A 13,696-nucleotide genomic window follows, 5' to 3' on the forward strand; every position below is an offset into this window, starting at 1 on the left:
GCAACTTGGTCCACTAGGGCAAGAGGCTGCAGGACAACCACCAGAGGCACATCTGTCCTCCTGTTGTTGTCGAGTTGAAAGGCGACCTCCAACGCCCATGCCTCCTTGCCTTCGTTTGAACTCAAAGAAAGCTCAGCTGAACCACAATGTCTCATGGGTTTGCAAGAAAAAGACAACCCTTATGGCGTCGCCTCCCTTGCTGCGACCCACTAAGTAGCAGGCGATCTTAAATGCCCACAAAACAACAAAAATTACTTTCCTCGTGGAAAGAGAGCAAGTAACTTGGAAGCAAAATTTTCTCATTGCCGTCGTTTTATTGGGATGAATATATGAATATGAATATGAGTATATGAATATGAATATGAGTAGGCAGACATCTTTTAAAAACTTTTGATACAGCAACAACCGGGTAGCCTCTTGCGCCTGTCCAGCAGCAGACATGGCAGCTTCGCGTGCCCGGCAGCGCGCTAGAGGTAGTTCAATGCAGGCCCTTGCCAGTATCATCATCTTGGTGGTCCTCATCTTCGTCTCGCTTCTACCCGCGTCTGCACAGGTAACAAAAAGCACCAATTACAGTGCCAATCCAGATGCATACAAGCCTGTTGTTGCCGCAGGTTCTCCTTGCATGATGAGATCAGAGGTTTTTAAAAGTTCTTGTTGACAGATCTTGCCTGATTTGTAAAGCAAAAGGACTCACCCTGTAGACTGTTATGTAGTCGACAGAATTGGCCGACGAAGGTGTAGATCATGTCAACGGCCTCGGAGAAAACGCATCCCTGCGCACCAAGGTATTGTTAACTCGCCTTCTCTTTCACCTTTTGAACGTTTTTTAGTGGCGGATCGCCTGAATCTTGTGGCGGTGTTCTTTGCTGAGCAGCTTTTCCATGATACTAACTCTGGAAGTGACCAAAAAGAGGATGGTAACGAGCGCGACGATGAGTGGCTTTTAAATGCCAACAGTGACATGGCAAGAGCAGGGGGCCTGTTTGATGCACTTTTTACAAGTTTCTCCATGATCCTAGTGAGCGAGGTAAGGTTTTTGGCTTGTCTTTTGGTGCTTACAGTTGACTTGTTTCGTCTGTGCTATGAAGCAAAACCCTTGGAAAAAGAAAAGACTTCTGCAAGATTAAAAAAACCATCTGGTATGCATTTACATGGAGAGCCGGAAAAGCATGGAAGGATACAAAGAGGGAAGCTTAAAGTGCCTGTGTTTTGACAAATGGATATGCATCTCACTTCACGAGTACATCTGTGCTTGCATTCAACTTTATGACTTTTGTGCAGATTGGTGATGAGACATTTATCATTGCAGCACTGTTGGCAATGCGTCACCCCCGCTCAATTGTGCTGTCTGGTGCCCTGAGTGCTCTCGTCATCATGACAGTAAGTTCTGGAAGTGACTTCTATGATCAAAATATATGTGGCTCATCATAGATCATAGTGTCAACTGCTAGTGATTAAAAGAAGAAACTCTGCAAACCTTTCCATTACATTAATTTAGTCTGTGCGCAGATGCCCGAATAAGTTCAGCTCCTATACGTTGCTTTTCTGGCATGACCTGTCAAACGGTGTATTGTTACAGGTGCTTTCCACAGGTCTTGGAAGGATAGTACCTAACTTAATATCCAGAAAACACACAAACAGTGCAGCTACTGGTGAGGATATTTTCAATGTGTACATGTGCTGCTTGTCCCCTTATCATGGCTGAGTCTGCCCTTCATCAGGTGATAGAAACTCAGTATGGTTTATGCATGAACCTGCCCTACTCTTGGGTAGAGATGGCAAAGCAAGTTGTCTATTCTATGCATGATGGAGTTGATGATTTAAAGCTTTGTGAGTTGACTCTCATGGAGTTTAAATTGCACTTTGTTTTTGATTAAGTTTGGGAAAGAACCGCATATGTTGCTTAGGCTCAACATACTAAGCTTCTGTGCAGTCCTGTACACTTTCTTTGGGCTACGCCTACTTTACATTGCGTGGAGGTCAGATTCCAAGAATACACAACAAAAGGAGTTTGAGGAGGTATGATCTACACTGCGATTTATAATTTCACTTTCTGCATATTGTAATAATTAATTTGATGCATTGTTTTTCTGCCTTTGTTTCTTGGTACATTCTTTCAGGTTCTCCAGCCTAGTGCTATCGGATGCACTGTTTACCTACCGTAGTATATACTCTGATCAAGTGTGTATAGCCTTGTTTCTAAAGAGTGTGGATGTCCAAATTACATGTTTGAAGATGAAAGGGAGGCATAAGGGCATAGTAAGAGTAGTGAGGCGTTGGATGTTTAGCAACATGAATGCTAGGGGTGCCCCAGAGCGTGCCTTTATGGTGATTGGGTGTGAGAACTTAGAGCAGGCAGAAACAGAGAATTGGTGACGCAGAAGTTACAAGCACTAAGCATCTGAAAAGTCCTCAACTATGTGACCATGAAGCTGGAGTTAAAAGAGCAGTGACCGATGCACTACAGATTTTCTGTATCTCTACTCCTGAAGTAGATTGGATCTCCATTAATGTTGGTGTATGAATAGTAGCTAGTAGATTTGGTGTGGGATAATGAAGAGGGAAAAAGGTAGTTGGCCATATATTCAAGTATAGTTTGGGTAAGAAGGCCATGCAATACTTTACACAGTTTATGTAGTGGCCTTTTAAGCTTTGTGGCTTGAAGAATTGTTTGATCTGAACTACACAATCTTGTCTTTGGGCCCACTTCTTGCTGAGTTACTGCACAGACCTTAAGGTATAGAGAGGCTTGTATAGATCAACCACAAACTTGTAAGGTCACTCCATATTACTTGTTTGCAGACTTTGCTAACAATATGCATTGCTAACTGTGATGCTTGAGCACCCAAAGTAGACAAGGAGTGGAAAGAACAGCATCAGATTTTGAAGCTTTGGAAGAGCTGCTAAACATGGGAAGTTGCAGCAGATTTTTCAAATTGCTACTTCCATCCACTTTTGAAGTATTGGTAGGCTTCATGGTGCCCGTATCTTGCAACATTAGGAAATGTCTAGGCTGGTGACATTCTCCCGAGCAACTAACACCCCACAACCCATCCCCTTGCTGTCACCAATTTGGTCCCCTCACCAATCTTGAACATTATTTCACACACTGTCTAAAACCAAGGTGTGAATGGGGGTTTTCCATTGAAGAAAGCTGAAGCATTTGCTAGCAAAGTTTGGCCTGAAAGAAAGCTACAGAACTTGAGCAATACGGGATTTTTACCATATAAAGTGGCTTATAAGGATTATGAATCAATAGGTTCATACACCATTTAAGTGTGGCCGGGCTTATTATTAATTTGGGCATGTATATGTGGATAGAAGGAGGCGCCTATAGCAAACTTGGGCAACAAGTTAGGGAAAAAGCATAAAACTAGTATTTTTGGGCACATCCACTATTTTTGGGCAGAGGAAGTTAAAAGCACCCCACAAATAGCTGGTTGATTTCTTTAAATAAGGATGGGGGCTTCTCTTTGAGCATGAGCATCCCTCCTCAGTAGATTTGGAGCTTTCTCTCTCTACAGGTCGACCTGTTCCAGTTTACCCTGGCCATACAATAGGTAGTAGCGGTAGTTCCCCCCCCCCCCTCTCTCTCTCTCTCTCTCTCTCTCCTGGCGCAGTTGTACAGCAGGTGGCAGCTTTTCCACTCTCTTTTTAGTTCGTTGGCCGTACAGAAGGGGCAGCAGGCTGATCTTTTTTCTGGCTGTACAGCAGGTACAGTCGGCCGTACAGTGGTACAACAGGTCGGGTAGCTCTTCCTCTCTCCCTTGCGTTGGTTGTACAGTCGGTTTTAGCTTTCTCTCTCTTCAGCAGGCCATACAGTGGTACAACAGTTAGGCATATTCTTTCCACTCCCTCTTGACCATTGATTCAGGGACTGTGTTTTGAGGGTATTAGGGATTGTTTTGAGAGCCTTTTCCGGGGCTGTTTTGGAGAAATCTGGTACTGTTTTTTGAGAGCCTTTTCGGGGCTGTTTTGGCATAGAGTTCGGCGTTGGATTTAACACCGGACCGGGCTGTTGTTTTCGAGACTGATTTGCACAGGTTTATGGTGCTGATTGGTGCCTTGATGTAACATGCAACGGAATTATGTGTAATGAAGTATCCAGCCACACAAGTTTGACATTGCCTTCTTTATCCTGAGTTTCGCGAGTCTTTAGCAATCCACTTTTATCACTTCAAACTTCTAAGAGATGAGAGAGAGAGAGTGTAACACGCGGAAGCTCTCGGAGTCTTCTTTCAGCCCTAAACACTCCTGGAAACATGCTGATGCAAAACGCAGATATGGAGAGAGAGTAGAGAGAGAGATATAGCTGGAAAATCAGTATATTAATATAGTACAAAAAGGTACTCTTCTACAGCCCTAGGCTGTCTTCATAAAAAGGGTGATAAACACCAAAATCTGGTCCTAACACTGGATCCTACTGATCCAATCCCTAAAGGATTGAATGGTTAGAACTATGAGCACACTTTGCTATTTATAGTCTCTTAACTTTAATGGAGAGCTGGCCGACTGCTGTCGGCCAGTTGATTGGACATAAAATCATATAAATGATGCGCATGTAGCTGCCCCTTTTCTGATTCAGCCGACAGCCCCTTGTGGTCTGAGCTGACAGCTCTTCTTCTGTTTCTGGTACAGCCGACAGGGATCCAAGTCCATTCTCGAGTCCAACACTGCCTTCTTGCTCTATCTGGTTCATACTCTTTATCTAGCTGCCTCTTCTGGACTAGCACTTGAGAATGTCCATGGCATCTTTCATGCACATGACATCCCCCTCTGCTAAACTTGATGACGGGATTCCAACCTGTTCTTGGATGACTGTCATCATCCCAAATCTTTTCCCGAAGCCCCTCTGTCATCCATCCATCCCTAGCAACCCTTTTCTTTGAAAGCCCGGCGCGGAAGCTCTGGGAGTCTTCTTTCAGCCCTAAACACTCCTGGAAACATGCTGATGCAAAATGCAGATATGAAGAGAGAGTAGAGAGAGAGAGAGAGAGCTGCAAAATCAGTATATTAATATAGTACAAAAAGATACTCTGCTACAGCCCTAGGTTGTCTTCATAAAAAGGGTGATAAACACCAAAATCTGGATCCTACTGATCCAATCCCTAAAGGACTGAATGGTTAGAACTATGAGCACACTTTGCTATTTATAGTCTCTTAACTTTAATGGAGAGCTGGGCAACTGTTCTGATTGGACATAAAATCATATAAATGATGCGCATGTAGCTGCCTCTTTTCTGATTCAGCCAACAGCCCCTTCTGATTCAGCCAACAGCCCCTTTTGGTCTCAGCCGACAGCTCTTCTTCTGTTTCTGGTACAGCCAATAGGGATCCAAGTCCATTCTCCAGTCCAACACTGCCTCCTTGTGCTCCAAGTCCTAGCTCTATCTGGTTCACTCTTTATCTGGCTGCCTCGTTTGGACCAGCACCTGAGAATGTCCATGGCATCTTTCATGCACATGACATTCCCCTCTGTTAAACTTGATGACGGGACTCCAACCTGTTCTTGGATGACTGTCATCATCCCAAATCTTTTCCCAAGTCCCTCTGTCATCCATCCATCCCTGGCAACCCTTTTCTCTGAAAGCCCGGCCCGGTCTCCAAACCACTCTGTCACAGACTAAGATCTATGGATCTGATTCCCTTTAGTCCACAATCCATTCTTGCCCTGACTTTGAACACAGTCTTGGTCTTCATTCCTGAGAAATGAGTCTGGCACTCTCACATCACCCTTGGAGGATAAATCTCCCTTGGGACTGTTGCCCGAGAACCTATCTGGCTCACAGGACTGCCATCTCCTCTGGCTCTGTGGAACACCACCAACAAACCTCCTCGGAGCTCTTCCTGATTCTGTGCTCCTTGCCTTGGGCTTTGTATCCGTGTACTTTCCTGTACCTTGGACCTGTACACCATCATATGGGACTGAATCAGTGTTTAGCTTTGCTGAGCTTGATGCTCTGGTACCAATGTAACACGCGGAAGCTGTGGGAGTCTTCTTTCAGCCCTAAACACTCTTGGAAACATGCTGATGCAAAACGCAGATATGGAGAGAGAGTAGAGAGAGAGAGAGATAGCTGGAAAATTAGTATATTAATATAGTACAAAAAGGTACTCTTCTATAGCCCTAGGCTGTCTTCATAAAAAGGGTGATGAATACCAAAATCTGGTCCTAAATCTGGATCCTACTGATCCAATCCCTAAAGGGCTGAATGGTTAGAACTATGAGCACACTTTGCTATTTATAGTCTCTTAACTTTAATGGAGAGCTGGCCGACAGCAGTCGGCCAGCGGATTGGACATAAAATCATATAAATGATGCGCATGTAGCTGCCCCTTTTCTGATTTAGCCGACAGCCCCTTTTGGTCTCAGCCAACAGCTCTTCTTCTGTTTCTGGTACAGCCGCCGACAGCTATCCAATTCCATTCTCCAGTCCAACACTGCCTCCTTGTGCTCCAAGTCCTAGCTCTATCTGGTTCATACTCTTTATTTGGCTGCCTCTTTTGGACCAGCACCTGAGAATGTCCATGGCATCTTTCATGCACATGACATCCCCCTCTGCTAAACTTGATGACGGGACTCCAACGTGTTCTTGGATGACTGTCATCATCCCAAATCTTTTTCCAAAGTCCCTCTGTCATCCATCCATCCCTGGCAACCCCTTTCGCTGAAAGCCCGGCGCGGAAGCTCTAGGAGTCTTCTTTCAGCCCTAAACACTCCTGGAAACATGCTGATGCAAAACGCAGATATGGAGAGAGAGTAGAGAGAGAGAGAGAGAGCTGGAAAATCAGTATATTAATATAGTACAAAAAGGTACTCTTCTACAGCCCTAGGCTCTCTTCATAAAAAGGGTGATAAACACCAAAGTCTTGTCCTAAATTTGGATCCTACTGATCCAATCCCTAAAGGACTGAATGGTTAGAACTATGAGCACACTTTGCTATTTATAGTCTCTTAACTTTAATGGAGAGATGGCCGACAACAGTTGGCCAGCTGATTGGACATAAAATCATATAAATGATGCGCATGTAGCTGCCCCTTTTGTGATTCAGCCAACAGCCCTTCTGGTCTCAGCCGACAGCTCTTCTTCTGTTTCTGGTACAGCCGATAGGGATCCAAGTCCATTCTCCAGTCCAACACTGCCTCCTTGTGCTCCAAGTCCTAGCTCTATCTGGTTCACTCTTTATCTGGCTGCCTCGTTTGGACCAGCACCTGAGAATGTCCATGGCATCTTTCATGCACATGACATCCCCCTCTGTTAAACTTGATGACGGGATTCCAACCTGTTCTTGGATGACTGTCATCATCCCAAATCTTTTCCCAAGTCCCTCTGTCATCCATCCATCCCTGGCAACCCTTTTCTCTGAAAGCCCGGCCCGGTCTCCAAACCACTCTGTCACAGACTAAGATCTATGGATCTGATTCCCTCTAGTCCACAATCCATTCCTGCCCTGACTCTGAACACAGTCTTGGTCTTCATTCCTGAGAAATGAGTCTGGCACTCTCACATCACCCCTGGAGGATAAATCTCCCTTGGGACTATTGCCCGAGAACCTATCTGGCTCACAGGACTGCCATCCCCTCTGGCTCTGTGGAACACCACCAACAAACCTCCTGGGAGCTCTTCCTAATTCTGTTCTCCTTGCCTTGGGCTTCGTATCCGTGTACTTTCCTGTACCTTGGACCTGTACACCATCATATGGGACTGAATCAGTGTTTAGCTTTGCTGAGCTTGATGCTCTGATACCAATGTAACACGCGGAAGCTGTGGGAGTCTTCTTTCAGCCCTAAACACTCTTGGAAACATGCTGATGCAAAACGCAGAGAGTAGAGAGAGAGAGAGATAGCTGGAAAATCAGTATATTAATATAGTACAAAAAGGTACTCTTCTACAGCCCTAGGCTGTCTTCATAAAAAGGGTGATGAACACCAAAATCTGGTCCTAAATCTGGATCCTACTGATCCAATCCCTAAAGGGCTGAATGGTTAGAACTATGAGCACACTTTGCTATTTATAGTCTCTTAACTTTAATGGAGAGATGGCCGACAGCAGTTGGCCAGCGGATTGGACATAAAATCATATAAATGATGCGCATGTAGTTGCCCCTTTTTTGATTCAGCCGACAGCCCCTTCTGGTCTCAGCCAACAGCTCTTCTTCTGTTTTTGGTACAGCCGATAGGGATCGAAGTCCATTCTCCAGTCCAACACTGCCTCCTTGTGCTCAAGTCCTAGCTCTATCTGGTTCATACTCTTTATCTGGCTGCCTCTTCTGGACCAGCACTTGAGAATGTCCATGGCATCTTTCATGCACATGAGAGAGAGAGAGAGAGAGAGAGAGAGAGAGATATGTACACCTTATTGGGTCTGGAATTACCCACTGAAGGGGCCCCCTCCTATTGCTAGGAGTATTTTCTTTATTATCTTTGAAGAGAATGACTTTGGGACTGTAGATAAGCCAAACACAAGATCTTTGAAAGACCAAGAGTCGGGCTGAACTGTACACGGTTGTAGAAGCACCAATGATGACCGATCTCAAGCCTATGCACTCCTCCAATGGAATTTAGGAAGGCTGCAAATCTGAGGCTGAGATATGGGCTGATTTGGATTGTTTCTAGGCTGTGATGAATGAATGCTGAAAATGAATGTATGAATGCGTTTTACCTTCACTAGATGGGCTGTAGCAAAACGATGAGTGTATGAATTCTGAAAACTGTGTGGATGTGAAAACGCAAGGTGCTGTATGGGCTGAATGGTGATTGATGCTGTGTTTTGTTGATGATATGCTGAACGCTCAAGCGTTAATGCTCCTTGTGCTGAAGGATGAAGCGGTTGAAGGCTTGATGGCTGAATGATATGAATGAATGATGGGATGAGCAAGTGATGCTATTTATATGCTCTTCATGAGCAGGTCGGTTGGTTGAAAGCTGGCCGACTGCTTCATGTCTTGCATTAAATGAATAACGGTAATAATAATGTGAAAAAATGCCAGATAAATGATATAAAACATAGGAAAAAATACTAGATAATATTTTGAGTGTTCTACAATGATCTAGATGGTCTATATGCATATGAATGCTATGCAAAAATGCAAAACATGTCTTGATGCAAACTCTAAGGCTTCTATGACTTCTATATGTATGAATGATGTATCGGGAAGATCCTCATGTGACGACAGTTATGGAAAGCAAAAGGGTTATGGAGACCAATGCTATAGATGTTTTTCTAGACCTGGCATCAATGTTGGAAATGAATCCCAGGAAGTTGGCTTTTCACTATCTTCTTCAGGAAGGGGATAATGTCCTTGATGCACATGGTAAGTATCAAGGGAAACCGGATCTAGGGTTGGTTGAACCTCATCAGTCATTGGTTTTTGAGGAAGCTTCTAGGTATTCTTTCAGAAAGAGAAAGATGGCTCCTGTTTTGGAATTGCCTATTGTTTAAGGTGGGAACATGCGTTCTTTTAGGGAGGTGATGGCTCGGAAGATGTCTTGGAAGGAGCACAACGAATAGAAGATGCAAGTTTCTCTGGTGGAAGATGGACCAACGGATTGTTCCAAGCTCGATTGTTTTGGGAGACAATGTTCTTGCCATGAAAAGAACGAGGTTTCGGAGGAAACTTATACACTATTTTGGGCATGTTCCTGGATTCATGTAGGTATATCTTTATGCTGTATTAGCAGACATGTAAATTTCACATTGTGAAGTTTTTGTCCAAGTTGCGGCCAGTTAATATTGTGTTAATTCTTTCTATTCTTAGTGGTGCATATGCCCTATCAACTACCTTTTTGTTGTAATAATTCTTTCTATTTGTTATGATCCCTAAGTGCTAGGCTTCATTATGGCTGAGGCTACCCTGCATCTCTGGAGCTTTGACAGAAACTCAGTGCACAGATCTTTGTATGAATGTATGCTCTTATGTGTGTGCGTGGGGGGGAGTGTGTGGGAGCATATATTGATACCAAGTCCAACACCCACTATTAGGCACTGATGATGTTAGTGGGGATGTCGTAGTATCTAGTCCATACTATGCATGACAGAGTTGATGGTTTATTGTCTTGTGGATGACTACCATGAGGTTATAAATTGCACTTTCTTATAAGGTGAATTTGGGCATATTCGTGGATTCATCTAGGTATATCTTTATGCCGTATTAGCGGACATGCAAAGCCCAGCGGGGCGTGCAGTGACGGACTCAACCATGTGTCCAAGAGATAAAGATATATAGAGAGAGGAGAGAGATAGAAGGGAATAGTGATCTTGCACAGTACACCACATTGAGCGGGGAACATGCCCCGCTTTCTTTTAGGAATTTATTTAGGAACAATCCATGAGCACGTTGGCAAGGATCAATACAATCAATGAATACAAAACAAACAGATATGCCGATGTAGGATATCCAATTCAATGTCGATGTCGATGTCGATGTCGAGGCACGAGATCTTTGATGCCAGGCACACCACGGGGATGACCCATAAGTATCTCTCATTGGGCTAATATCAAATCTAATATCGAAATCCAAACCCAATGAATCCAAGTCCAAGTCCAAGTCCAAATCCAAGTCGAAGTTCCATAACCAAGTTCCATGTTCATGTCTAAGCTTCATGCCTAAGCTATATGTCCAAGTTCCATGTTTATGTCCAAGCTTCATGTTCCATGTCCAAGCTCTATGCCCAAGTTCTTCATGTCCAAGCTCTATGTCTAAGTTCATATTCAAGTTCAAATCCAAGTTCAAGCAGTCGAAGTTCCCATGAGTAATCTCCACAACTCCTACAACCTTCTTGATGAAGAAAACCATGGAAAAGATCTTTTTGGCAAGAAAACTGATATAAAACCTGTTTTAATGGTTTTTGGGTGATAAAAACCTCCAAAAAGCAGGTTTTAGGATTTTTGAATTTTTTACGGTTTTTGAAATTTCTGTCCGTACAGCTCCGTATCGCCCATGCATATACCCATACAAGTCTAGGGCTGACCGTACATCTGAAAAGCAAGTTGGAGAAGGTGTTGATGGCGATGAAGAAGCTCTCCATGATCATAATGATGCCCACACACTCTACGATCTTTAATCTTCAATGATCTTGTTCATGGTACTACAAAAGAAGTCCAATCCTTTTTATACTTGTAGGAGACCTTGCTTTTTGCCAAAAAGCCTTCATGCTTTTGCTTTGCCTTTTTATGCTCTGCTTTTCTCTTTTTGCCTTTGCTTTTGTTTCTTTTACTTTTATTAATAAAATATTACTCAACTTTTGGTGCTTTGCTTTTCTGGCTGTTATCGTCCAAGTTGCGGCCAGTTGATAATGTGTTAATTCTTTCTATCTTTAGTGGTGCATATGCCCTATCAACTACCTTTTTGTTGTAATAATTCACACTAATCCTCTTCATAATCCATCCATATACGGATTGAATCAGCAAGGGAAGGAGCATGGAGAGCCATAGCCAGATTGCTAAACCGCTGCAACATTAGGAAATCCATCATGGAGGGATGAGAATTGTGCTGAGACTTCTTTTTTTCAAAATTACTTTTGGCTTTCTCTTTTCTCTCCTCAGTTGAGTGCTAAGCACTAATATCTTCTACAAAAAGCTTATGAGCAAGCTTAAAATTATATATATATATATATATCTTTATTTTTTTAAAAAAATTAATGCCCCTTCACCTTCTTCCTTAGAACGACGGCGGCAGACTGCAACACGGCAATCTCAAGAGAACGGAGGGGGCGGCAATTTTTTTTTTCCTTTCGTTTCTTCATTTCTTCACCCAATCGCGCTGAACGCTGATTCGTTGGATTGTGGTGAAATTTAAAAATTTAAGCTTTTTCTATTTGTTATGATCCCTAAGTGCTAAGCTTCATTATGGTTGAGTCTACCTTGCATCTCCGGAACTTTGACAGAAACTCAGTACACAGGCCTTTGTATGAATGTATGCTCTTATGTGTGTGCGTGCGCGTGGGGAGTTGTGTGTGTGCGCGTGTGTCACATGCACTCTGCACTGTAGTGCATGGTGACAAGATGGCTCATCATCAGTGCAACATTGTACAATATTAGAGAATCCTTTAGGATTTGATATTTATCGTACGCGGTGACCCCATTGTAATCCTCAGTCGACGAGGATATGTCAAGCATGAGCTACGTAGGAGTCTTAAAGAGAGTCAGTCAATTAGTCAGTTCCTTAACCCACTTGGAGAAAATGATTTATGCATATAGAAGTCATAGAAGCCTTAGGGTTTGCATGAGAACATGTTTGCATTTTGCATATCATTCATCCCATATGCATATAGACCATCTAGATCATAGCAAAACACTCAGAATATCATCCAGCATTTTTTCCACATTTTATAACATTTATCTGGCATTTTTAACCATATTATTATCAACATTATCTATTTTATGCAAGACATGATGCAGTCGGCCAGCTTTTAGCGAGTTGACCAGCAACATGTGCATATAAATAGCAATCATTGCATTCACTCATTCATCTCATGATCATTGGAGTTGAGCGTTTCCCTTTAGCACAAGGAGCATCTACGCATGAAGCATTCAGCCCTACATCAACAAAACGTAGCATCCATAGCATTCAGTCAGTAGAAGCACATCAGCATACAAACAGTTTTCAGCATACAAACAGTTTTCAGCATCCATACATATCATCGTTTTGCTACAGCCCTATTGGTGAAGGTAAAACGCATTCATTCATTCATTCATTTTCAGCATATACACACAGCCTAGAACAGTCCCAATCAACCTCTTCTCTCAGCCTTAGATTTGCAGCCTTCCTACATTCCATTGGAAGAATGCATAGGCTTGAGATTGGTCATCATTGGTGCTTCTACAGCCGTGTGCAGTTCAGCCCGACTCTTGGTCTTTTAAAGATCTTGCGTATGGCTTATCTACAATCCAAAGTTAGTCCCTCAGTATTCTCTTCAAAGATAATAAAGCAAATACTCCTAGCCATAGGAGGAGGCCCTTCAGTGGGTAATTTGGGACCCAATAAGGTGTACATCTCTCTCTCTCTGTCTCTCTCTCTCTCTCTCTCTCTCTCATCTCTTAAAGTTTGAAGTGATAAAAGTGGATTGCTAAAGACTTGTGAAACTCAGGATAAAGAAGGCGGTGTCAGACTTGTGTGACAGGATCCTTCATTATGCATAATTTTGTTTCATGTTACATTGGTATCAGATTCAACTTGCCCACACACACCGCATCCTAGCGTGAGAGCATCCTTGGATGGTCAAACTTCGCTCCGCCATGACCACTGACTTCAGTAACATGTCTACATAGGAGAGTACACATCTGCAAGAAGACATCTCTCCCGAAGGAGGCCTTGCCCTTCTGCGTACTACGGAAACCATAGCTCTACTCCGAGCACAACACCACCTTTTTATGGAGCATCTCCAACTCTTGGAGGCAACAACAACAAAACCCACTTCTCCAATTACCCTTGACTTTGTCACCCTCTTCTTTCAGATGAAACAACAAAGACGAGAGGATGAAGCCAGACGGTGGGAACAAAAAGCAGATAGACGGGACTATGAGGAAGCCAAACGTAGGATCGACGAAGACCAGCGTCAGGCTAAACTCGCCGCCTGGGAGCACCAATGAGAGCTCGATCGAGAGTGCATGCTACTCGAACACCAAAGGGAAAAGGAGGCCATACATCTGAAGTATCAGCACCTCTCTTCAGTTTCTCCACTGATAGGTGC

The 13,696-nt window shown here is 43.4% G+C and overlaps 1 protein-coding gene across 1 annotated transcript in view; it reads left to right on the forward strand.

The window, feature by feature from the left end:
• Window positions 1-366: 366 nt before the first annotated feature.
• The window catches only part of LOC147604906 (GDT1-like protein 4), a 34,168-nt gene continuing 20,838 nt past the window's right edge, over window positions 367-13,696 (forward strand). The window contains exons 1-6 of the mRNA XM_086794448.1: window positions 367-553; window positions 717-788; window positions 878-1,030; window positions 1,285-1,383; window positions 1,583-1,655; window positions 1,937-2,022. Coding sequence (XP_086650574.1) covers window positions 440-553; window positions 717-788; window positions 878-1,030; window positions 1,285-1,383; window positions 1,583-1,655; window positions 1,937-2,022 — 597 coding nt within the window. The 5' untranslated portion in view covers window positions 367-439. The remainder of the gene's footprint in view (window positions 554-716; window positions 789-877; window positions 1,031-1,284; window positions 1,384-1,582; window positions 1,656-1,936; window positions 2,023-13,696) is intronic.

Source organism: Cibotium barometz, chromosome 60, assembly GCF_041138505.1.
Source record: "Cibotium barometz isolate CiBa-2024 chromosome 60, ASM4113850v1, whole genome shotgun sequence".
NCBI lineage: Eukaryota > Viridiplantae > Streptophyta > Polypodiopsida > Cyatheales > Cibotiaceae > Cibotium > Cibotium barometz.